Here is a 25791-nt window from a genome sequence, read left to right on the forward strand (position 1 = left end):
CTATTTGCATACTAAAATTCTATATTTGTCCTAACATAAACCTCTAAGTAGGTAGGTCTGATGTTCTTTCAAGTTTTGCCACCACCACCATTTGGGCAGGTAAAGGAGACTGCCCACCTGTCTACCAGGTAGGACAGCAGAGTTTGCTATTCCATCAGTGGTCCGAAACAGCAAAGCAACAAGTGGGTGCTTCTAGAATACCCATGCCTAAAACACCACTCTTCCTTCGCCTAGAAATTTAAGTGTTGGAGCCCAGAGATGGAATCCTTTTGACAATGCATTTTATTTTTAACTGGTTTTACTTTACTTTAAATACGTAAATATGTTTTACCTCGTCTGAACGTTTGGAGGCAAATTGATGTAAAGCTAAAATGAACAGTAAAATAAAACTCCAGCAGCTATTAATTTGTGCGTTTTGAGACATTCTGTGTAGGCATATATCTACCAAGCAGTGCCTGTTGTTGATAAAGGGTTGTATCCACCTAAGTTCTACTTGGACAAGGCACATTGAAGTGAATGTACCTAAGTCACATCCATTAATTCCAGTGGGTCTACTCTCAAGTGTGCCTAGCATTGGCTACAGCCCATGGATATTGGTAACAAAAGCCAGAAAACACTCAGAGCTCTGTTGGCACCATGCCTTTGTAGAAATAGAAATTTGTTTCAAGTAAATGAAAGGTGAATATCTGTTTCTGCAGTACGTGGCCCCAGTGGTTTGCCCAGTTTCTTGTACTTGTTTGATTAAATGAACAGTTCCCAAAAGGACGTATTTTAAAATTTAAATGACTGGTTCCTGATTAGCATTCAGGTGTGCCATAGAACTGTGGAGTCACTTGGTGGAAAAAGGGATTAAAGTTTTAAATCTACTGCAACAGAGTGAGAAGGAGAGATTTTTAATCTCAGTGCTGCCACAGTATAGTGGATTATTTTGTTCAAAGGTATCTGTAAAAGTAAGCATTTCTATGACATTAAAAAGTTACTCCACTTGAAAGTAGATAGAAGAATATGCCAATTTGAAATAGGAATATATTTATGGAAGGGCAAACTGGGGCAGTTGCCCAGAATGGCAAATCTGAGGAGGGAACAAGCTGATTTGCCGTCACATAAATACCATATTTACTCAAATGTAATGTGCACCTTTTTTTGGCCAAATTACGTCACAAAAATTAGGGTGCGCATTCGATTTGATGGCACATTAGAGTTGCCTAAATACGGTACATCTGTGGCTGGGGGTTCCCTCTTCACACAACCAGGAACAGGGGATAAAGTCTTCCAAGGCTTAGCATCACTCAACCCAGAATTGCACCTCGGCCATTATTGTTCTCCTGGCTCAACCATGCCAATGCATCAGAGCTGCCTGGACTCTTCTGGAGCTTCAGAACAGGACAATGATGGGCGGCCACGCCATCACCTTGAGGTCTGTTTGTTACCTATGCAGTGGCCTTACCAAGAGAGAGAGGAAGAAGCCTGGGGAGCGGGTGACAGAGCATCAAAAATCAGCACTGACTGACCTCTTGTGGCCACAAGCCTGCTGGCATGATTGGCATCCTGGGTGTGCTGTCACTTCCTCCACCTCCTGCTTGGTGGTTGCTTGGGCACAAGTCATGCCCACACTCCTTTCTTTCCAGGCAGCCCTGTGGAGTCCACTGTGGCTTAAGAGTGTGTGTGGTTGGGGTTAAGTCAAGAGACCTGCACATTCTGAAGAGCTGGGATCTGGAAGGAGTAGACAAATGGAAGCAGTAGCAAATTTCTTCTGCCCAGGGGCAGCAGACACCATTATGCACCACTATTTGGAAAGTAAATTACAACGGGACTTAAAATCTGAAGAGAAGTCAGGCCACCGTGCAGATAAAATAGCTTGTAAGAGTCTTGGTTGAATTATTTAATGGGGACCAAATTAGTAAAATGGATTCTCTCAGATAGATGTATATTGTGTGGATTTCAGCTTAAACACAAGCAGTGTCTATATTTCAGTCTAATACTAGTTTTGGTGAATTTCACTACTACCTATAGAGATCTACCTTTTAGTATTTAGTGCAGCTCATTCGAATCCTGTTAATTTGTGGCACGGTGTTATATTGCAAGTGGTACTAATTGCTTCTTGCTCCACTTGTTGTTGTTGCTATTTGGACTATTAACAACTCACTGCTTTAAAAAATGCACTATGTTCTTTAGACTGTGTGCATTTCCCTTTGTTCCGGGTTTTTTTTTTTCCATTTTCAAAGACACAAGGCAGAGGCAGCTGGAAAACAAATCACACTTTTGAGAATCGAGCCATAGTTCATTAGTTTGTCTGTGGGACAACAACTCATAGTAGCTTTATGAACAAACCATGGCTTAGTGACATGTGTGAACCAGTCCATGTGTCCATCTGCGGAATATGATAATATTGCTAACAATATGACTTCAGAATTTATAAGTCAAGCAAAAGCTTCCACCCACCACACCCAAAAAAGGTCAATAGGCAATATTATTAAATTGGTAAGGGAAGTGAGAAGTGAAGGGGGGAGAAATCATTTTTTAAATAAATCCTGATTGGCTGGCTATCGGCTTGACCTATCACAAGCGGGTAAGGGGGCAGTCCACCAGAGCCTAACACTCCTTTTTGCCACGTGCGTTTTATTGTAACAGTTTCTGATGGGAGAGGGGCGATTGCTGAGGCTCACATTTTGACCAGTTGAGCCTGCGATCCCCCAGGTCAGGAAAGTGCAGTGGTGGGATGGCAATGGGTAGGGCTGGGCGAGCCATAGCTGTCTGTTGCTGCCACCAGTGCTGGTCCCAGGGGCAGCGCTGGCCCAGCTCTGCAAGGCATGGGGTGAAATCCACCCCAGGCCTAGCCGAGTGGGGTCATCTGGTGCTGCTGACTTGCATCTAGCAAATAACTAAGTGTGTACTCAGAAGAAAGCCGCACTGAGTTCAGTAAGGATGTGTGGGGCTATAGTGTTTTATCTAGGCAGCCAGGAGTCCTCTGGATGACAAGATCTTTTTGCACCAGGTCAGTAAGGACCGCTTGCTTTTTAAAATTCTCACATATATATAGAACTCCCTGTGCATCTTTTGGACTGTTTCTGTAGGTTTCCCCCTCTGCATCAGATAACTGGGGTCAAATAAGTGTTTACTTTTTATAATACATGGAAGATGGATCTCCCTTAGGAAGTTATGGACTCTTCTTCCTTGGAGGTTTTTAAGCAGAGGCTGAATGACCATAGATGCTTTAGCTGAGTTTCCTACATTGCAGGGGGTTGCACTAGAAAGATGACCCTCTGGGTCCATTCCATCTCAGTGATTCTATGTTCTTCGGATTCAACAATATTTCATTATGCTCCTACTATTTTATGTATTTGTATATTGTATAAATTGTGTAAGTTATAGATAAAACATGTTCCATTTAAAAACAAAACGTTTAAATAAGCCAGCATTCTGCTGGTAGAAAGGGGCGTATGGACATAGCCAGGATTTTTGTTAGGGCAGCAGGCTTTTGTTAGGGGGCGTTCAGAACCTCATATTTGTATTGACTTTTACTTACTGGGGGTCAGCTGCCCCCCTTGGCTACAACCATGGGGGGCACCACAGGAAGGAAACAAGGTCGGAAGGGGATCACAGTCAGAAAAAGGTTGGGAAACACTGGTGTAAGGTATAGTATGAAGATTCTTTTCAGCCCTGAGTGATTGCTAATCAAGTAACTTCCAGAATATATATGATTAACTGCAGTGCCTTTATCAGTAATAGACAAAATACATAGTGTAGTGTCCAGGATCACATTCTTACCTGTAAGTATACTGATTTCTGTAATTACTTGTTTCCAAGATTTTGTTTCCAAGACATTGGCACAACTGCACACATGACAGTGAGATCCATGCTCTCCACAGTCCCACCGGCACAATGGTGATCCTGATAGTTGCCTAATAGTTCTCCTTGCCTCAGTGCAGACTGAAAGTTGAAGAAAAGCCATTTTTAATGGGTCATGTGTTGACTACTTCGCCATGCCAGCAGCTCATTTTTAGCCACCTCATTATTAGACAATGAATTATCATATCACTGACATGAGAATTTAGTCTCACACTTGCAATCAGTAGATAATGGATGTCATATGTTTAAGAAAAAAAGAACAGGTTAAAGGAGATGAAGACGTTGGAGTCTGGTGTGCTTTGCACCTCCTGCCAACATGGTCTTGGAGCATGAAAAGCCTTTTTGATTTTGAAAAATATCTCCCTTTTGCTGAAGGGTTCTTTACGCAGTTGAAAGTCTTGCATCTCTCTGAAGCTCAAAAATCCCATCCTTTGAGATGGACTACAAAGTGATCTTGCAGCATGTTCAGTACAAAAGTAAAAAGCTAAATAGCATGTGAAGCATGCAAATGGAATGAAAAGTATCTCCAAAATCCACCTCTTCCTAAAAATATTTTTAAAAACTGCAAAAGGCCCACAGGCCTTTTGCAAGATTTTAGTATTCTAAAAAGTGAACTGTGTCCCTTGACACAATTGATTTGAAAGACTACTCTGTTTATATCTGTGTTCAAGCATACACTCTGATATGCATGTTCTTCAAGTCCATCCTCTCACTGTCGTCTTGCTTATTCATTCAGTAGGAAAACACTTCAGTTTGGGGGCTTCATTTGAACTTGTGAAAGCAGAGCTACAACATGAAGCCAAGCACAGTGCATAGTAACTAGGCAAGACTTATTTCAATGGATTTTATTTTCATTTAAATGCATTTAGTTTCACTGCTTTAACCTATGATCAGGCTTGAGACAGTGAACAAACAGCAGCAAATAAGCCTGGCCTGTAGCAGTTACACAAAAGGCCGTGTGATTTTTGGGGATGGGGAAAACAATCCAGAAAGCAGCCATGGCTTCCTCTAGGAGCAAACTCATGTGTTGGGAGCAGGCAGAAAATGGAGCCAGGATGGGACCACTGCAAAAATAATAGGGATATATCGACATACTTAGGAGACCTCCAAGATATGCAGAACTACTACTACTACTACTAATATTACTATGGCAGAACATACACAAAAAAACCTGCCCAATGAGAATTGAACATGCTGAGTAGCTACAGAATGGTTGACTGTTAATTGGAAAAGAAAAACAGTTAACTGGAGGGCAATGGAAAGAGATGTGGAATTTTGTCGTTGAGCTCCTTTTGCTTACAATTCTTGCAGGTGGGCATGTGTGGTTGCAGAAACCCTGAACAAGAACACTCCTGCTATGGAGACCCTGCAGGGTTTTGTTGGAAGTCTCATTTGTTAAAATTGTATTTATCATCCAAGGTCTGGAAACGATGGGACTGTTTTTCCTGAACAAATCATGCCCATAAATGTACTGGAGTGTATTTTATAGACTTTCTTTTTATCTTTTAAAGTAAGGCCTTGCATTTCCACGCGTTTGATGTAGCCATTCCTACTTTTAAGATTTCAAAACATTTTCTGAAAAGGATAAAATATTGAGTTTTATTGTATAATTAACAAATTAAATACAGCAGGTACTTTCATTTCCTTTCACTGTTCTCCTTATCTGTCAGGTTTTTTGTTTTTTTTAATGTTGTCTCTACCAGCTGCCTTATTTTACTTATTTACACAGTTTTGTCTCTCTTCAGCCAAAAAGCTCCCAGAGGCAATTTTCATAAGTGTAATTTTTGTAAGGGTTATTATACTTGCCTGGGCATTTCGAATTAAGGGGCAAAGTGTCCTTCTTATTTAAGCAGTCTGGGGTAATGATTCTCTACTAGAAGAGAACAACATAATGTTCAGGAGGGGAGGGAAAACTACTCACCTCTGTAAACTTAGAAAAATACTAGCTTCAGAGTAACAGACGTGAATGGCATGTAACTCATCTCTGTTAACCTGGTCATAGCTATGCAGTTCTTGCGATCAACCATGTGTGCCTTGCTGATCAAGGTAGATAGTGAAGATACATAGGGAATTATTCTCTGAGCCCCACCATTATTAGGTTATTTCCTCATAAGCTGCTCAGGTGTTTGAGCTGGTGCCCATTTAGAGGTTTTATTTATCACTTGGATTTTTTTAAAAAATTCTATAGCCTGCCCAGAGTCCAAAGACTAAAACAGGTAATAATTCATTTTCTCTAAGCTCACCTTTAACTTCTTCTGTCATAGGTCATGAAAACCTACCATATGTATCATACAGAAAGCATCAGTGCAGAAAGCAAACTAAAGGAAGCTGAAAAACAGGAAGAGAAGCAAATTGGGAGGTCCGGAGATCCTGTTTTTCACATTCGGCTGGAGGACAGACACCAGAGACGCAGCTCTGTGAAGAAAATTGAAAAGATGAAGGAAAAAGTACATTTATCCATTAATACCACTTAATCATTTGAAGTTAGTGAATTGCAGTTCCAATATTCTTCTGAGATGGGGGCATAGATCTGTTGTAAGGATGGCCAGTCAAGAGGAGGTTGACTTGAAAGGGGATTGGAACTCCCATTACTGCTTTTGTTGTTTTATATTATGATTAGATCTTAAATCTAAGGCAGAATGAAGCTAGGCATACACAATGGAGACTTGAAAATAGCAACATACAAGGGTATTTTGGAAAGCAGCAGCAATTTAATACATACTGACCATGTAGTCATTTTGCTGTTACTTTTTGAACAACAGTCATTCATTTAGAATTTGCTAAGTGAGATAACTGGTGCATTTTTACCATATTTTAATGCTATTCTTTCCCCCTCAGCGTCAAGCAAAATATTCTGAAAACAAGCTGAAATCCATTAAAGCCAGAAATGAATATCTTCTAACCCTTGAAGCAACAAACGGCACTGTGTTCAAGTATTACATTCATGACCTTTCAGATCTGATTGATGTAAGTAGCTGGTATTCATGCAATTCTTACATGAAGGGGTCACAAAGCCTCTGAGCCCCCTACTCACTGCCCCCTTGGCCTTGACATGGTTAGGGTGGGTCACATTAGGGTAAAGCTCACATTAATTCTGCTGGATCTAACTTGAACTCAGATCCCTTGAAAACAGTTGTGTACGTGTGTGTGCATGTACTTTCTCTTTTTCTGTCCCTCTGGGGCAAGGCTTATCTAGGAGAGAGTGAAGTGACCAGTGGAGGCAGCTACTGTTCAAAAATCCAGATGTGCCCATGGGCCTAAAAAATTGTTTGACACTAAAGTATCCTGCTCTGATTAGACCCAGGAGTTTGGAAGGACCTAAGACTGTGGCCTGATTCACACATCACTTTAAAGCAGAGCTACACTAAATTACAGGGACGCGGGTGGCACTGTGGGTTAAACCACTGAGCCTAGGACTTGCCGATCAGAAGGTTGGCGGTTCGAATCCCCATGATGGGGTGAGCTCCCGTTGCTCGGTCCCAGCTCCTGCCAACCTAGCAGTTTGAAAGCACGTCAAAGTGCAAGTAGATAAATAGGTACCGCTCCAGCGGGAAGGCAAACAGTCTTTCCTTGCGCTGCTCTGGTTCGCCAGAAATGGCTTAGTCATGCTGGCCACATAACCCAGAAGCTGTACACTGTCTCCCTCGGTCAATAAAGTGAGATGAGCGCTGCAACCCCAGAGTCTGTCACGACTGGACCTAATGGTCAGGGGTCCCTTTACCTTTACACTAAATTACAGTTTAAATGTGAACACACAGCATGCGGGTGGACACTGCTGAAAATGCAGGTGCTTCTTTTCTTCATGCTGTGTTGGGAAGCAAGCCATTTTTTTGGAGAAGCAGTTGTTTGTTGCTGAAGGGCATCCCTTAACATCTGGACAAACTAATACTAACTAAAGTTCCATTAGATTATTATCGAGACCTACATTGGCTCCCAGTACGTTTCCAAGCACAAGTCAGAGTGCTGGTGCCAACCTCAGTGGCGCCTGCCCTGTGGAATGCCCTCCCATCAGATCTCAAAGAAATAAACAACTATCTGACTTTTAGAAGACATCTGAAGGCAACCCTGTTTAGGGAAGTTTTTAATGTTTGATCTTTTATTGTGTTTTTAATATTCTGTTGAGAGTCGGCCAGAATGGCTGGGAAAACCCAGCCAGATGGGCTGGGTATAAATAAATTATTATTATTATTATTATTATTATTATTATTATTATTATTATATTCAATGAATATTACCATTTGTGTGGGAAACACACAGTGTTTTGTAAACATTTCCCTTATGCACAGGCACTGCAGGTCTATATGCTATATGTTATGATTAGGTTGACCATATCTCCTAAAGTTTTTCTTGTGATAATAGGCATGCATTATACGATGGGTAGCCCATTTTCATTAAATATTCTCATTCCTTATACAAGAATTGTGTTTTTTTAAATAAAAAAACTGTTTAGAAGCATAAGATAAATTTGGAATAATGTAATGATCAAATAAACAAACAATTGTAGTGCACAGTTCCATTTTATTCAACTTTTCTGTCTTCAAAATGGTATAATAAATTGTACTATGGCAAAGATTAAATAACATTTTATCAAGCCCATTGAAAGATAAATATTTTTACTATGGATGGTTTCTCTTATTAAGTGCTTGTTTGTTCATTAGATAGTACTGCTGAAATTTGCTTTCTGCTTTTTTAAAAAACACAACTTCTTCTCCTTCATATTCTGTTAGTGTTGCGATCTTGGATATCATGCAAGCCTGAACAGAGCCTTAAGAACATATCTCTCTGCAGAGTATAACCTTGAAACCTCTCGACACGAGGGTCTGGACATCATTGAAAATGCTGTTGACAATTTGGAACCACGAAGTGACAAGCAAAGATTCATGGAAATGTATCCGACAGCCTTTTGCCCTCCAATGAGATTTGAGTTCCAGCCCCATATGGGTGACGAGGTCAGTAGCTGTTGACTTTTCATAGACAGAAAAGGATAAAAATCCAAACAAAATTTTTGTTTGTGCCTGGATGAGCACTTCCCTCTGTTGTGAACTTTGATTTCCTTTTTGTTCGTGTCTAGCTTTTATCCACTCAAACAAAGGGTCTAGTTAGGGTAAAACGAGAGCCAACATTATTCATACAGACGCAAGAAGATCAGCAAACAAACTACTACCAAGAGAATGTTTTGTGTAGAACTTAATTTGCCAGCTGCTCTAAACAAATCCCATGCCAAATGAACCCTTCATTACTGCACATTGAAATCTGCCACAACATGGGTAAACTCTCTGCAGCTTGGCCAAGTAGCTTTCGGCATACAAACAGAGCAAGAGGAAAGTTGTTTTTATAGCATTCTTATGCTGCTCATGTTTCTCTAGAGCGTCCCTGAGCATCTTCAAAAGTATGGTGAGACACTGGCTATTAACATATAACTTTTCAGAAACTTGGAGACGGTGTTAGAACCATCTTCCTACAGTACACATGTTCATTTTTTGTGTCTTCCCATGGCCTTTAGTCAGACTCTATACCTGCAAATTTCCATGCCACGTCAAGCGATGCTGGGAAAAAGATGAAACCAATATCCAGAGCTTTATCCCGATTTCTGTTATAGATGTGTGAATATGTGGCTCTGTTGGGTGTTGCCTATGTGTCCATGGTGATTATTACTGTAAACTCCCCATCTGTGCCTCAAATACACATGCCTAAAACAGTTGCATTTTACACATCCATGTGATTGCCGTCATTCCCACTATTTCTTTTTCTTATATGGCTATCTCATAAACGTATGTACAAACTAACACATAAACATACAGTAACAACTATACATCCCAGCGGGAGCCACTCTGCTGAGAGTCTGAGGGCATACTTTGCTGCCTCCATTGCATCCTCATTATGATGTCTGGCAGAGCTTTTTGTACGGGGCCTTTTACAGGCTGGCCCAAAGGAGGTGGTAGAACCAACGGTAGCTCGCTGTGACTTGTTTGCAAAGCATTTTGAGGATAAAATTGCTTGCATCCACCAAACCTTGACTTGACTCTGCTGTATTAGCAGATGACTCTTATGGGGTGTCCAGAGCACAGTCTGGTCCTGTTGTGTTGGATGAGTTTCAGTTGGTAAGGCTCGAGGATGTGGACACAGTGCTCAAATCCGTCAGTGCGACCACTTGTGCTCTAGATCCTTGCCACTCTTAGCTGATAAAAACTAGCATGGAGGGAACAGCTGGCTGGGCCTGGGAGATGATCAATGCCTCTTTACGAGAGGGGGTGGTTCCTGTCTGCTTGAAGGAGGCAGTAGTAAAACCACTCCTTAAGAAACCTTCCCTGGATTTGGAAAACCTAACTACCTACTAATCAGTTGCCAATCTCCCTTTCCTGAGCAAGGTTCTGGAGTGAGTGGTCGCAGACCAGATCCAGATGCTTTTGGAAGAATCTGATTTTCTAGATCCATTTCAGTTGGGGTTTAGGCCCAGTTTTGCTTTGGTCGCCCTGTATGATGACCTCTGTCGAGAGAGAGACAAGGGAAAGATGTCCCTGTTAATTCTTCGCAACCTCTCAGTGGATTTTGATACCATCAATGATGGTATCCTTCTGGAGCGACTGTCTGAACTAGCGGTGGGTGGCACCGCTTTGCAGTGGTTCCAGTCCTACTTGGATGGTTGTTCCCAGAGGGTGTTGCTTGGGGAATACTTTTCAGCCCCATGGAACCTTCAATGTGGGGTTCCGCAGGGCTCAATCCTATACCCTATGTTGTTTAACATCTACATGAAATTGCTGGGTGGGGTTATCTGGAGGTTTGGAGTACGTTGTCTACAGTATGCTGATGACACATAGCTCTATTTCTCCTTGACATCTGCAGGTGAGACAGTGGAAGTGCTGGATCAGTGTCTTGCCTCAGTAATGGACTGGATGAGAGCCAACAAACTGAAACTCAATCCAGATAAGACTGAGGCACTGTTAGTGGGTGGTTCCCTAGACCGGATGGGTGGGAGATCGCCTGCTCTTGATGGATTACCCTTCCTCTGAAGGAGCAGGTTCATAACTTGGGGGGTACTCCTGGATCCTTTGCTGTCGCTCGAGGCTCCGATGGCCTCAGTGGCCCAGAGTTCCTTCCATCAGCTTTGGCTGGTGGCCTAGCTACACCCCTATCTGGACATGGATAGCCTGACTACTGTTTTCTATGCTCTGGTAATCTCAAGGTTAGATTACTGCAATGTGTTATATGTAGGGCTGCCTCTGGAGATGGTTCAGAAACTTCAGCTAGTGCAGAATTCAGGGGCCAGGTTGCTCACCAGAGCAAGATGGTTTGAGCATATTACACCTATCCTGGTCCGCCAACACTGGCTACCAATTCATGTCAGGGCCCAATTCAAAGTGCTGGTTTTGACCCTATAAAGCCTTAAGCGGCTCAGGACTGCAATACCTCAAGGACTGCCTCTTTCCATATGAACCTACTCAGACTCTGAGATCATCTTCTGAGGCCCTTATTCATGTGCCTCCTCCTCAAGAGATCCGGAAGGTGGCAATCAAGGAACAGGCCTTCTGTGTAATGGCTCCCCATCTATAGAATGTTCTCCCAAGGGAAGTTCACCTGGTGCCTTCATTATACACCTTTAGATGCCAGGCAAAAATGTTCCTTTTTAACCAGGTGTTTGGTGATTTGATTGACGTGAACTCCCCCCTGCCCCGTCCCCAAATTTTTACCTAATCTCTTCGTTTGATATTTCATATTCAGGTTTCTCAGGTCAGTGTCCAGCAGCCAGTCCAAGGGGAACTCATGCTTAGGTATCAGCAGCTTCAGTCACGACTGGCCACATTGAAAATTGAAAATGAGGAGGTAAGATGGACTGCAGTTCGTCAGGCGTAGCATTGACACTCCACGTAGTGTCTGACAAATATCAGGGCCTACTTACAATGACTCCCAAGATTTTTGAAAATATCATATTTGGCACCGAAAATGAGAGGCAGACCGTTGTTCCATATAGCTCAGTACTCCCTGCTCTGACTGGCAGTGGCTCTCCAGGGTTTCAGGCAAGGGACCTTCCCAGCCTTACCTGGAGCTGCCAGGATCGAAACTGAGATCTTCCGCGTGCTAAGTAGATGTTTGTCCATTGAGCCACAGTGAATCCCGGGGGGAAACAAAACAAAACAGCGGCATGGAAGGTTGAAGCGACTTTAGTGTTGTGCTCAAAACATGCTTTGTTGAGGGGCCAGATGCCATTGGAGGAAAGAAGATGCAGGCTGGCATGTCCGCTTCACCACAGGGGGAATAAAGTAACACTCACTTAGGCAAGGGTACTGCCCAGGCTGACATGACCTTTTTCTTTCAAGGAAACAGCCCTGAAAGGGGATGCGCTGGATCAGGTGGCTCTGAATCAGCTTTTGTTTCAGCAGATTGCTGCTTGCCCTGCTACCCAGAACACACAAAGGGAGGCTGCTGTAGCCCTGAGAGAGGCCAGATTGCCTGGCAGGCCCAGTTGGGCCCTTCAGAGACACCTGGCCCTGCACTTCTCCTTTCAGGGCCAGTTTTTAAAAAAGGGGGGGGGGTGGACCAGCGCTGTTTCCCTTCCCTCCTTTTCATAGGATCCAGAGCGAAAAGGAGAAGTGCTTGGCAGCTCCATAGTAGGCCTCTCCTTCTGCTTCTTCCTTCAGCAGCCTTCCCAGAAAGCTCACAGGGGCAAGGAGGGCCAGACCACCAGGGAGACACACAGAGGAGGTGCTGCCAGGGTGGCTTGGAGAGTTTCAAAGGGGACCCAGGGCCCACTGAGCAAAAAGGGCTGTCAGGAACCTAGTTTGTTTAATTTTTGCACTTATCTCATAAAATGCACTTAACTACTTGATTGCAAGGGGGGGGGAAGCCTCACAAAAAAATCCCAACACAATAATATTATCAATAAAAACAGTTGAAAGCAGCTGTTTAAAACATTCAATAAAAATAATTAAAATCGACGATAAGCTAAAAAGGAGAATAAAACACATGTCGGCAATCTAAATCTCTGGGTGGGCTTGCCTGAGCAGTGAAGTGAAGGGGGCTGCCTGGTGTCGATAGGCATTCCATGTTTTGGCACTGCCGTAGTAAAATATGAATTTCTTACTAATCCAAAACAAGTATTATGTAGCACCTGTAACAAGTACACTCAGCAGCTCCCTTCTTCCTCCTGTTGGTGGAAAATACTTGGTCTGTTTTTCTGCTTGATACTATGAAGTGCACCTTTTTAACTCCAGGTTAAGAAGACGACTGAAGCTACTTTACAGACAATACAAGATATGGTCACCATTGAGGACTACGACGTTTCTGAATGTTTCCAGCACAGTCGTTCAACAGAGTCTGTGAAGTCAACAGTTTCTGAGACCTACTTGAGCAAGCCTAGCATTGCGAAGAGAAGAGCGAACCAGCAGGAGACGGAACAGTTCTATTTCATGGTGTGTTGCCTGCTTTCCGTGTGATACGCTCTCCCCACCCCCAACGTTCTTGAAATGTAGATAGCACTTCTTCAGATGCGAAATGCATTGATCTGTGTCTTTGCAGAAATTCAGAGAGTATCTGGAGGGAAGTAATCTCATCACAAAGCTCCAAGCAAAGCATGATTTACTGCAGCGAACACTTGGAGAAGGTAAATGAATCGGAATAAACCTCAGAATAAATCTGCTAAAATATTTACAATGCGTATATTTAAACCCATGGTTCAGATGTAGCCAGAAGCCATGATTTTAAGCTATGTGAATGATCATGAGGCTCACGTACTCCTTTTTTAAAACTAACGACAGGTCCCCATGATATCTAAACTCAGGAAACTATGACTTGTTTAAACTACAGTTAGTATAAACAAGGCAGAATCAAACGATGGTTTCAGAACCTGGCTTGTCCTGAAACCATAGTAGATTAATCACAGAGTCTATACTTCTGTTAGGAAATATTCTGGTTCCTTTTCTAGTAAACAAAAGCAAAGCAAAATATAAAACCCCAGACAGAGACCTGAAAGCCAGTTTATTTTACGTACTGGATTGTCTCAATTTGGCTTGTATTTTTGGTGGGTTGGGGGAGTACATGGCACTGTTTCAAAAAAAACAAAACAAAAAAAAACAGGCAGGGTGAATAGAACAGAAAATGGAGAAATCTTTCTTTGGCAGAATTAGACAGCCCACTGTGCAAGGTCATATGTGACCTATTTTGTGTGCGAAACATTCTAAATTATAACTCCTAGGAGTCTGGGTATCTCTGTCTCTTAATAGCATTACCTTGCATCTTCTGCTGCCGAATTTATTAACTACTTCCCTGTAGGCTGAAATAGTGCCTCATTATGAACAGAATGCATTATAAACTTTCTATGCACCAGCATGGTATTATCAGTTTGTTCATTATATTATTGAGAAAATGTGCCTTGCATTTTAAAATGTGCTCCTTGTAGAGTAATTCTTGTAACAGTGGGATTTCCTGTATTATCATGAATCACAGAAAATATCTCTTTCATACTTTTCAGTGGGATTAATAATCAGGCTGTTGCAGGCTTGCAAAAACAAGTTTATAAATATCTGCTACCCACAGAATGTAATACATGCCTGCCTATATTTTCTGCCCTCTGCATAGTCATATCCTCTGGCTTTCTCCGTAGCAGAGCTCAGGATCAGGCTGTAAGAATCACAAATATATATTAGCAGCTTTTAAGACCAACCCCTTTGCTTGGTTATGTGCTTTATTTTCCTCTCCCGCCAACCTTGCAGATAATACCGCGCTTATGAGAAAGTGGTGACATTTCCCTTTATGTGAAATCATAAATGTTATGAAACAGGATGAATACTTGTTTCTGAGCCCAATTAGCAACTTTGCACGCTAATGGAAGCCTTTATTTCAAAAGTGGGTCGAGCGAAGTTTTAGTGCAACTAGAACCATCCCATCCCTCAAAAGCACAGATAGATTTCTGTTTTCAAATCACCGTTTCATAACACATGTGCTAAACTTTTTCTGGCATAAACTGCAGCAAATGCAAGAGTGAAAATATATACTTTAAATGTTCTGCTACCCACATGCCTTGATTGTGCTTGTTTAGAATAATATAGAACTAGCATCTGTTTGGTAAAGGAGAACACATTGAACTACAGATCTGTTTTATGCATGTGTGATTGAACTTCCTGTCCTAGGGGCAAGCCAACATTTTCTTCTGCTGTGCATCCTCCATTTGTTTCATGAGTGGTAGTGCTGCGGAACTGCTGTGCTGTGGCCCCTGAAATGCATGAAGGATGCATAGTAGCCGTGTTGGGCAGATGTGCACCAGGTGTTTATATTACGTAATATGCAGTTAAGCATTCTTATGCAGCACGCATTTAAATATTTACTCTCATAACTACATCTACATCTAAAGACGATGCATTTTTAAACTCTACGGTCTTTGGCAATATGCCTTCCAGCCTTGCCAGCCCTTTCTCTTTATGTAAACTTTGAATAGCTCATTAAAATATGCAAGCCTTCAAGATTGCTTGAAATTTTCTTTCGTTTTACTTGCAAGCAAGCAAGCAAACAAACTCTTTACTCCCATAAGACAGAAGCTTTAGTACAGCAGCTTCAGATACCGGCTTTGCTTTTTGAACATTTTAACACTGGAAGTGAGAAAACAGTTCCCTTGGCATGCAAGTATAACTCTTGCGCAGTTAAAAATAATTGAAGATTGAAGAGGAACTAGATGGTATATGTATAGTTTCATAGAAAATCCACTTTTAGTTCCATTCGTTTTCAGATTATTGTTCCCTTATCTTTTAGGTCATAGAGCAGAATATATGACTACAAGGTAAGACAGTGAAACTTTTTTATGTGGTTTGTATTACAGAAAGCTGTGATGATAATAACGTTCACAAGCAGGGGAAATAAATGTTGTGGATGATGAGTGCAATGTTGTTCCATACGTTTTCAAAAAATAAATATGCACTATTAATGTTAGCAGCTTTGTTGCATTCTTGTTACACCCACCATGAATATTAATATGCAAATCTTATTGAATTCCTTAACATCCTCTCAGATTTTGTGCTTTGTTACTATTTATCTTTTGCTTAATAAATATAGTCCCTTCTCTCAGACCACGAAGTATTCCTCCTCAATCTCAGAAATACAATTTGTTTAATGGTGATTTGGGATCGTTCACCTTGCTTGCTGAGCAACTCATTTCAACACCTTGCCATAATGGCCATGGTCTGTTATACTATGCTGAGGCAGAGATGTCCTGGGGGTCTTATTTCCTAGCTGCTCAGTATAATGCTTCTTGGAGTCAGGACAAATATACCCACAATACATACACAGTGATGAAGGAATACCAGAATTCTGAGGATGATTAGCATTTTCAGTCTATTTAAAGAAGGTAAAAAATTTTTGTCGGTATGCAACATTTTCTGATTAACGTGTTGCTCAGATTGACTCAAAAGACTATGTTACAACATGCTGGTTCTGAAAACCCAATGCTTGTATTGTTTTCAGGAATTCCTTATGCTACTTAAAGTACTGTTCTGTTTATTTTTTGACTGCTGTATTTACATCTTCATTCTGTATCCCCCCCTGTTCTGATAACGCTTATAGCCGAGGGCGAAGGAACTCCCACACAAGGCATCAGGTATAAGCCTATTAAATCAAACATTTACCATCTCTTGATTATTGGGGACTGTCTGCATTAAGAAATGAGAGGGGAATGTCACACTTACCTGGTGTTTTTCTAATGGATCTCTAAATTAGAGAAATTAGCTATCCCTAATGTTTTGATGGAATCCACTTTCTGCAATAAAAGGTGAAACCTCCCAGATCCATAGTACCTCTTTCGCAGGTGCGCAGGAAGTTGACAGATGCAGCCTGGCTTTTGTTACCATTTCCTAAATGCCAGATCTGCCTACCTGTCTCCCCAGCACAGCACGGTAACTTGCTTTTTAAACCCAGTAAAGACGTACAAACAGCTTGTAGTATCACATAAAGCACTGCTACTTAGAATAAGCAAACGAAGGCCATGCTTTGTATATGGATCTTCTCGCAATTTATAAAATAAGCTGTATATTTTTAACCATACGCCATTCACAGCTGCGATTGGATCCAGGGTATGCATTTACGATGTGCTTTCTGGCCCATGTGTTCTTTTTATCCCTTTGTCATGGCAGCATGATGGACAAATGGGAGGTCATCTTTCCAAATAATATGGGATCCTTTTGAAATAAATGCATACCCTGTTGAACTTTTAAGATCCATTGCCCTCAGGAGGATTTTAAGGTGCTGAACTTGACCGTAGCAGTTCTTCCAATCAGTTTTGTGGCTCATCAGCATGCCACATACACCTGTCATTCACATGGGGACTGTACTGATTTCTTAACCAACTAATGCTAGTCCAAACAAGCTGGCAGGATCAGAAGGCATCATGCAAAAACTTGTGATGGCAACTCCAAAGTAGTTTGCTCCTTCCTAGTGTCACTTCTCTCATTTCCAGTTTGGCTCTATTTATCTGCTAGTTGTAGCACCTGGAAGTGTCTGTAGTAAAGGAAATGAGCCTGTGTTCATTAATTACTCTGAGTGATTTAAACCCTAGGTTTAATGTGCAGGGTTTCTTTTCACACAGAGATTCATTGTCTGCTCCCTTTGGGGTCCGTACAAGGTACAGGCACTCTATCAACATGCTAGCCATCATAATCATAGAATTGGAAGAGACCCTGAGGGTCATCTATTCCAACCCCCTGCAATGCAGGAATTTCAACTAAAGCATAGACGGAAGCACAATAGCAGGCATATGACTAGTCTCTAATACCCAGGAGGTAAAATTATCCTGGCCTTCTTGTACTAAAGTCAAAATCCAAACATTGTAAAAAACATTAGGAGACAATGGATGCGAAAACTATTAATCAGAAAAAGAGAGAGGATAATTGCTTTCCCCCATAGAGCTAGTGACAGAACACAGATATGTCTTCAGAATACTAACTATGTAGTTTTCATAGCAGCGGCAGGAGAACAGCTGTAGTAATACTCTGACAAATTGAGGCCAAATTATGTCTAGGCAGACCCTCCTGCATCTTGTTTGCTTCTTTGCTTGGATAACAAAATCGGCTGTGGGAGGCTGAAATTTGGGGTGAACTCATAGTGATTGGGGCAGGGGCTGGTGCTTAGTACTTCCTGGCATTTGCCCATTAAAAAAGCACACCGGGCTTTCCAGGGGTGGTGGAAAAACCCCAGGGATCATCTGTGAGAACATTTTTCTCATTAACAAAATGGTAAATGCATTATTTCAGTTCATGTCATCCCATAGTAACCTTGAGTAATGGATTCCTTCTTGTAGTTATTTCCTGTAAAGGGACTGAAAAAATCCATGACAGCTTTTGTGATTGCATTGAATTAGGTAAATGTGAAATTTTAGCAAACCATTTCATAATGCCATGGAAATGCATCTAACGATACATTCATTTTAATTTTGAAATTTCTTACTGCAAACAATACCCTTGGGGTTGCTTTACATTCCTTGCATATTTCAGCTTTGCAAAGGTGAATGTGGTTTATATAAATTTCCTCCCTCCCTCCCTCTCTCTCTCTATATATGCATTTATTAATTTTGTAAAACTATAGCATTGCTGTTTATTTCCCTTTAATAGCTTAATGAAGATGCTCTTATGACTGCAAGGATGTTGAAGCAAGAGCAGCCCTAGGCTACAGGGGCCCAATGGCCAAAGCAGTTGCTTAACTAATTACGAGTAAATTTTTCTGTTACTATTTATTTGGGCCATATGTCATAGCAGTATAGCATCATCATAAATTATATTAAGGCATAAAACTAATACAACACATAAGGCACTACATTTGTAATCTAATACATAGGACGAGTTCAAGTGTAATAACCTAATAAACTATGGTTTACAGTCCTACCTTGGATTCCAAATGCCTTAGTATTCAGACGTTTTGGCTTCCGAACGCCGCAAACCTGGAAGTGAGTGTTCCGACTGGTGAACGTTCTTTGGAACCCGAACGTCCGATGGGGCTTCTGCAGCTTCTGATTGGCTGCAGGAGCTTCCTGCAGCCAATCAGAAGTTGCGTTTTAGTTTCTGAACGTTTTGGAAGTTGAACAGACTTCTGGAACAGATTCCGTTCGACTTCCTAGGTGCAACTGTATTAGGCTGAGTAGTGGCGCTGTGGGTTAAACCACAGAGCCTAGGACTTACCGATCAGAAGGTCGGCGGTTCGAATCCCCACGATGGGGTGAGCTCCTGTTGCTCGGTCCCTGCTCCTGCCAACCTAGCAGTTCGAAAGCACGTAAAAGTGCAAGTAGATAAATAGGTACCACTTCGGTGGAAGGTAAACGGCATTTCCATGCGCTGCTCTGGTTCGCCAGAATGCTGGCCACATGACCCAGAAGCTGTACGCCGGCTCCCACGACCAATAAAGCGAGATGAGCGCTGTAACGCCAGAGTCGGCCACGACTGGACCTAATGGTCAGGGGTCCCTTTACCTTTACTAGTGCCTGCATACCCTTCATCTTTGAAGATTCCATACATCTTTCTTGCTCCTGGTTTTATATTCTGATTAATAAACAGGAATCAAGCCACAGTTTCCCAGCTCAGGTATAACAGGAAACTGTGGTTCTTAAACTGTGGTTTAAAAAACCGTAGAAATACACAAGCAAAAGGAGAAAGGAAAAGGGGGGAACACAGAAGAACATTAATTCTTGGTAAGATTTATTAGATCAAGGTTGTTACATCTGAACTGGAATTCTGAAAAAGATGCTGACAACTCTTCATGCTCCCAAGTCAGGATTCTCTATTTCCAATGTGGTTTCCTTGTCAGTGTTAGCAGAGTCCAGTTTTATGAAGGTACTTGCTATCACATTTGGTCAGCTGCCTTCAAGAAAAACATACAGAATGCATACTTTCAAAGGCTGTGCATTACTTTCTGCTCCCGACAAACTGAGGAAGATAATTCAGTTTGGAAAGATTTTATTTTTTTAAGATAAAGCCTTTGATTCTCAAATGCGTTACTGGAATGAGTATGGTTCTAGTGAGGTTTGTGTTTACAGATCATTATGAGTTTGAGGCTGATTCCTAATAGTGATAATTCCTATTTGCAGAGATAATCTCTCTTATATTATTTGTGGTATATTTTGGGTGATTTTTCTTCCTTCATAGGACTCTGGGCAAGTAATCCCTCTCATTGTAGAAAGCTGCATCCGGTTTATCAACTTGTATGGTGAGTTCCAAAATTCAATTTTACTTAATCCTAGTTGTGGTTTCTTCAGAATATTGTGCTTATTAATAATTATGCTTTTTTCTGATGTTTAAGTCACTTTCTAATTACAGCTAGGGAAGGTCATAAAGCTTTAATCCAGCATTAAGTATGGCAGTGTGAGGAGCTCTAGAATAAAGCCTAGTGTGGAACAACACATTCATAAAACAACAGGGACAGTGAGGCTGTGGAAAGGCAGCAAAAAGAATGGAATTATGAATGGAATGTACACGATATAATGGCAGAAGCGAAGAATGGGCAGGGAAAAAGGGTCAGGAGCAAGCTAAGAGAGGAAGTTGAGAGAAAGGAGGAGGGTACGGCTGCAGTCCTAACTCCACTTACTGAATTCAATAGGACTTACTTCTCAGTAGACATGGTGAGAATTGTGGCATTAGAAGTCAGAATTGTGTTTCAAAATGGTGTAAACTGCTTTTTTTAAAAAAGAAACAAAACAGGTTATATGTCTAATAAATCAGTAACAAGTCAGTATTTCCTCCTGATTTGAAATAACTTGGTACCCAATTTAATGACGCATATTTCTTTCTTGCTCTTGTTTTTCAGGTCTCCAGCACCAGGGCATTTTCAGAGTATCTGGCTCCCAGGTGGAAGTCAATGATATTAAAAATTCATTTGAGAGAGGTAATTATATTTTCTGCCATGCATACATAATTGTATTTTGTTCCATTTTGGTAACGTGAGAGCCAGCGATCTAAACCTTTTAACCACACAGAAATGCTTCCGTTCCTTGAAACTTAATCGTTATTGGCCACAGTGGTCTGTCCTGATAAGCAAATATGTCGGGCAGCAGCCCGTTTGACAGATTCTGCATCTCTGTCCTTGTGTGGGGCTGTTTCAGCAATACGGATACTGTAATACCTTAGGGTAATGTGCAGATTACGGCAGAAGGAGTGTAAGCAATTCATGGGTGCAACACATTCAGGTGGCAGCAGTTTAGCATACTGGTTCAGCAGATCCAAAGCCAGCCATGGGCAAGCTATGGACTTTCTCTTAATGTCTTTCACACTCTGCTTAGGACTAGGGTTAAGTCCCACAAAGTGGCTTTCCAAGACATGACTTTTACTAGAATAAAAAAATGATCCCATTCATAAATTCAGCATATGGTACACTCGTCCCAAGACTTAGCCAGAACTTCTCCAGCTTTTCAGGAACAAGGAGCTTTCAACAATAGCGAGAGGGGCTTCAGGCGTTTTATCTCCCATACGTATGCATACTGAAATGATCATATCGATTGTGAAAGTCAACATGGAAATTTAAGTGTGTGACCCCGTCAGGATTTGAACCTTTGGGCTCCAGCAATTATCTTAGATCCTGATAGAACTGTGAAAGTTACTAAAAGTATAATAACTTGTGCCCTCTTTGGGGATATGGCTGCCCACATTTTAATTTACAGCCAGACACTTACAGATTGTTTTTTCATTCAAATAGATCCATGGAGAAAAGTCAGTCCTTTAAATAAAATGGGGGGGGGGGGAGGAGAATCAGTTCAGGTCTCCAAATCAGGAGTACACAAGAATCAAATCATGCTGAAACACTTATTTGTGGATTGTTTTTGCGCAACCATTTTTTTAAATTAATGAATTTGGCTAAGCCCTCCTTATTATTAAGGGTTATATGAAATTAAGTTGTCCCACTTGCACAAGGACTTCCAATTTTTCTGTGGAACTTAAACTGCCTCTCCTTCCTCTCTCCACTCCCCAAATCTTTCTTCAGACTCCCCAAATAGATTCAGGAAATAATGCAGCAAGAAGGAGGGGGGGGCTTCCATCGTGCAAGTGGAAGTCCTTGTACAAACTGTACATTTTAAATTATTACTATGTCATGTGAGCAGCCAAAGACTTTAGTAATAATTGCTTCCAGTACCTTACATGTTAAGCGGCATGGGTAAATCTCTGTAAAATTGTCACCCACAAAACCTTACTTGTCTCGTAGCTTCCATGCCACTTCTTTCCTACTCAGTTCTTCTTTTGCACATTAATATTAATACCACTTTATTCTTTTCACTTCCAGCTACTCTCTCCTTTCATGCACGTATGCCTCTTTTTCACTGCTGAAGCTTCAGGTCATCCACTCATCTGCTCACTTAAGGCAGCTATCCCGCCCCCCCCCCAAGCCAAAGCAAGTGACCGCCTTCGCTTCTCATTCGAACAGTTCCCACTGAAACATTCTGTGTTAAAAGGATCATTAGGAAAGAGATCAGGGACACGGGTGGCACCGTGGGTTAAACCACAGAGCCTAGGACTTGCCAATCAGAAGGTCGGCGGCTCAAATCCCCGCAACAGTGAGCTCCTGTTGCTCGGTCCCTGCTCCTGCCAACCTAGCAGTTCGAAAGCACACCAGTGCAAATAGATAAATAGGTACCACTCCAGCGGGAAGGTAAACAGCATTTCCGTGTGCTGCTCTGGTTCTCCAGAAGTGGCTTAGTCATGCTGGCCACATGACTCGGAAGCTGTACGCCGGCTCCCTCGGATAATAAAGCGAGATGAGCGCCGCAACCCCAGAGTCGGTCACGACTGGACCTAATGGTTAGGGGTGCCTTTACCTTAGGAAAGAGATCAGAAACAAAACTGCTCATGTTGTAGCATTGTGACCACTCTTGGAGAAACTATGTGCAATTCCTGTTGCCTCGCCTCAAAAATATCGTAGAGCTCAAAAAGATACAGAAAAGGAGCAACAAAAAAGATCAAGGGAGTGGAGGAGCTCACATGTTTTTATTTATTTAATCGAACAAAACTTTAGATGTTTAATCTAATGAAACACATATGCCGCTTAACCATGAAATAAAACCGCTATGTGGTTTGCAGATAATACAAAATATACGCTGGCTCTAAATTGTCAATAAAAAACAAAATTAAAATACGAAAAAACAGCAGTTTAAAAATATACATAATAGACTGAAATTACAGGTTAAAATACTTGTCAACTTTATTTATGTATCTGGGGCAGGCTTGCTGAAACAGAACAGTTTTTAGCCGGTGCCTGAAAGAATACACATAAGGCACCTAACTAAGTACCTATGAGGAAATATTAAATCAATATAAATTGTTGACTTTCTCAAATATCAGCTGCAGTGAAGTGCTAAGCATCTTGCTTTAGTTTTTAAAGCTACCTAAACTGAAAACAGTTACCCAGCCAACAACCTTTCAACTACTAGCATCCCTCTTTTAAACACATTTTACGGTCTGAAATCTCGATCTTTTCCACTGGGAGATGGCATTTAGAATCCATTTTTCTCATCACAATACACAGCAGTCTGCATGTTCTTGAAATCTCTTTAATTACTTTTTTCGGCGCTAAGAAAGATGTGCACCTTGAAGACATCTATATTTGCTTGGTATGTGACTTGACTGAACAAATGGTTGCAAAGACTTACTTGACGCATGCTGCAATCCTCAGACCATTTTTCTCAAGTGTATTAGATCTTTATTTCACTGGGACTAGTTTTGAGTAGGTGCATTAGTCCATAAATAGACCATATGGATTGAGTATTGCATGTCTGACCCAATAAACTTTTTTTCTCAGCTGATGACTCAAGGCGTGCCTAGCCTATGCAATTAAGAGGAATGTTTATTTTACTCTCTTACATTCACTTTAATCGAAGATTGGACTTAACTAAACCAGTTATGATTTATTTAATACAGCTCAGGATCCTACTAGGTAGTAAAATGCTGTTCAGCTAGAATGCCTATATTAAGTATTTAACTTGATTTATTTTTGCAGGTGAAAATCCTTTGGCAGATGACCAAAGTAATCATGACATTAACTCAGTTGCTGGAGTACTGAAGCTCTATTTCCGAGGGCTGGAGAACCCTGTCTTTCCTAAGGAAAGATTTAATGATCTTATTTCTTGTGTCAGTAAGTTAAATTTGTTTTAACAGCTTGTAAAGTTACTTACTAATAAATGCACTAGCACCTCAGAAGTCCCGCCAACCAATTTCCGTAAGACAGTTTGCTAACCTCTGCAGTTAATATATGTGTATTCGTACATATTTCTGAATCTGCTCTCAATGTACCGTTGACCTCCTCAATGTAGCAGGCACGCCGCCTTTCCAGAACACAGGAGATAATAGTGAAATTCAGTGCTGCCCTGCTACAAATGTTTTGTCTGTGCAACTTTTTCCGCTTGCCCAATGGATCCTCTCCCCCTGCATGCATCCTGACTCCCCCGCAAGCCAGTGGAGGGCATGTGAGGGTAGGAACTGGACCAGATATAAGGTGAATAAATCATCTTAACAGGCTTGTAAGTGACCATAGCCAAGGTGTTTGAGAATCCTATGTACCTGCAGAAAAAGGGAATGATGGTTCCTTTGAGTGACAAGATGTTCCGGTCAGAAGGGAAGCAGAGTTTATTCCCCCAGTTTAGACTTATTCCAGCTATGGGCAAAATACGCTAAAGAGTTTAATTGGCCATTTGCTATCAGCTGGAGCTTGATGAGATCAGCAATATTACAGTGGTACCTCGGGTTACATACGCTTCAGGTTACATATGCTTCAGGTTACAGACTCCGCTAACCCAGAAATAGTACCTCGGGTTAAGAACTTTGCTTCAGGATGAGAACAGAAATCGTGCTCTGGCGGCAGCGGGAGGCCCCACTTGCTAAAGTGGTGCTTCAGGTTAAGAACAGTTTCAGGTTAAGAACGCACCTCTGGAACAAATTAAGCACGTAACCAGAGGTACCACTGTAGTAGGAAATGTTAGAAATGATGCCCTAGAAATGAGCCAGCGTGGTGTAGTGGTTAAGAGCGGTAGTCTCATAATCTGGGGAACCGGGTTCGCATCTCCGCTCCTCCACATGCAGCTGCTGGGTGACCTTGGGCTAGTCACACTTCTCTGAAGTCTTTCAGCCCCACTCACCTCACAGAGTGTTTGTTGTGGGGGAGGAAGGAAAAGGAGAATGTTAGCCGCTTTGAGACTCCTTCAGGTAGTGATAAAGCGGGATATCAAATCCAAACTCCTCCTCCTCCTCCTCTTCTTCTTCATAGTGCTGTATACTGTACCGTCACATAGCCAATGATTTTACTTGTATCTTGTCTACTTGTCTGTTGCAGGAATAGAAAATCTCTATGAGAGAGCTCTTCACATACGAAAACTCCTCCTGACTTTGCCCAGATCAGTCCTCATAGTGCTAAGATATCTTTTTGCTTTCCTCAATCAGTAAGTACATTAACTTCTGATCAGAAGCACTCTATTGATCTTTAATTCTTCATTTTAACAGAGGAGAATATTTCAGTTGGCAGCAAAGCCATGATTTCCAAACAAGCTGGAATAATTTTTACCCTGAACTGAGAGATCTCGCTGTACTAGGAATGACTTGAATGCAGCAGTTGTGCAAATGTAAAAGGAACTGCCCAAAATATTTGCATAATTGAGAAGAAGAAGAAGAAGAATTATTATTTGAAGCTTCAGTTGTAATAAACGCTTAAGTTATCCTCAACAGCTGCTTTAGGATGATATAGCAATATATGAATTCTCATTTCCATCACTATAGAAAGGAGATTGAAAACTGTTTGAAATAGCCCTTGAGAGTGTCAGGCTATATTTACATGAACAAAATGTAGTTTTGGTTCAACTCCTGTGTCCTTGACAGCACCAGGTGCAAGGTTTTCAGGGCTAGAAAACCTGTTGCACCTGTTACATTTCTGCAAGTATTATCTTCGAGCTGTAACTGTTCAGATACTGTTGAGTTGCAGCTCCCATCACCTCTCAGCATTGGGCAT

The 25791-nt window shown here is 41.5% G+C and overlaps 1 protein-coding gene across 2 annotated transcripts in view; it reads left to right on the forward strand.

Moving 5' to 3' along the window:
- The window catches only part of SRGAP1 (SLIT-ROBO Rho GTPase activating protein 1), a 110356-nt gene that overhangs the window by 71622 nt on the left and 12943 nt on the right, over window positions 1–25791 (forward strand). For both annotated transcript variants that reach the window (XM_053404539.1, XM_053404538.1), the window contains 12 exons: window positions 6114–6296; window positions 6688–6816; window positions 8577–8798; window positions 11569–11670; window positions 13059–13256; window positions 13363–13447; window positions 15589–15616; window positions 16396–16429; window positions 19959–20019; window positions 20617–20694; window positions 23794–23928; window positions 25123–25228. In XM_053404539.1, coding sequence (XP_053260514.1) covers window positions 6114–6296; window positions 6688–6816; window positions 8577–8798; window positions 11569–11670; window positions 13059–13256; window positions 13363–13447; window positions 15589–15616; window positions 16396–16429; window positions 19959–20019; window positions 20617–20694; window positions 23794–23928; window positions 25123–25228 — 1361 coding nt within the window. The remainder of the gene's footprint in view (window positions 1–6113; window positions 6297–6687; window positions 6817–8576; window positions 8799–11568; window positions 11671–13058; window positions 13257–13362; window positions 13448–15588; window positions 15617–16395; window positions 16430–19958; window positions 20020–20616; window positions 20695–23793; window positions 23929–25122; window positions 25229–25791) is intronic.

The sequence above is a fragment of the Podarcis raffonei genome, chromosome 10 (assembly GCF_027172205.1).
Source record: "Podarcis raffonei isolate rPodRaf1 chromosome 10, rPodRaf1.pri, whole genome shotgun sequence".
NCBI classification, from domain to species: domain Eukaryota; kingdom Metazoa; phylum Chordata; class Lepidosauria; order Squamata; family Lacertidae; genus Podarcis; species Podarcis raffonei.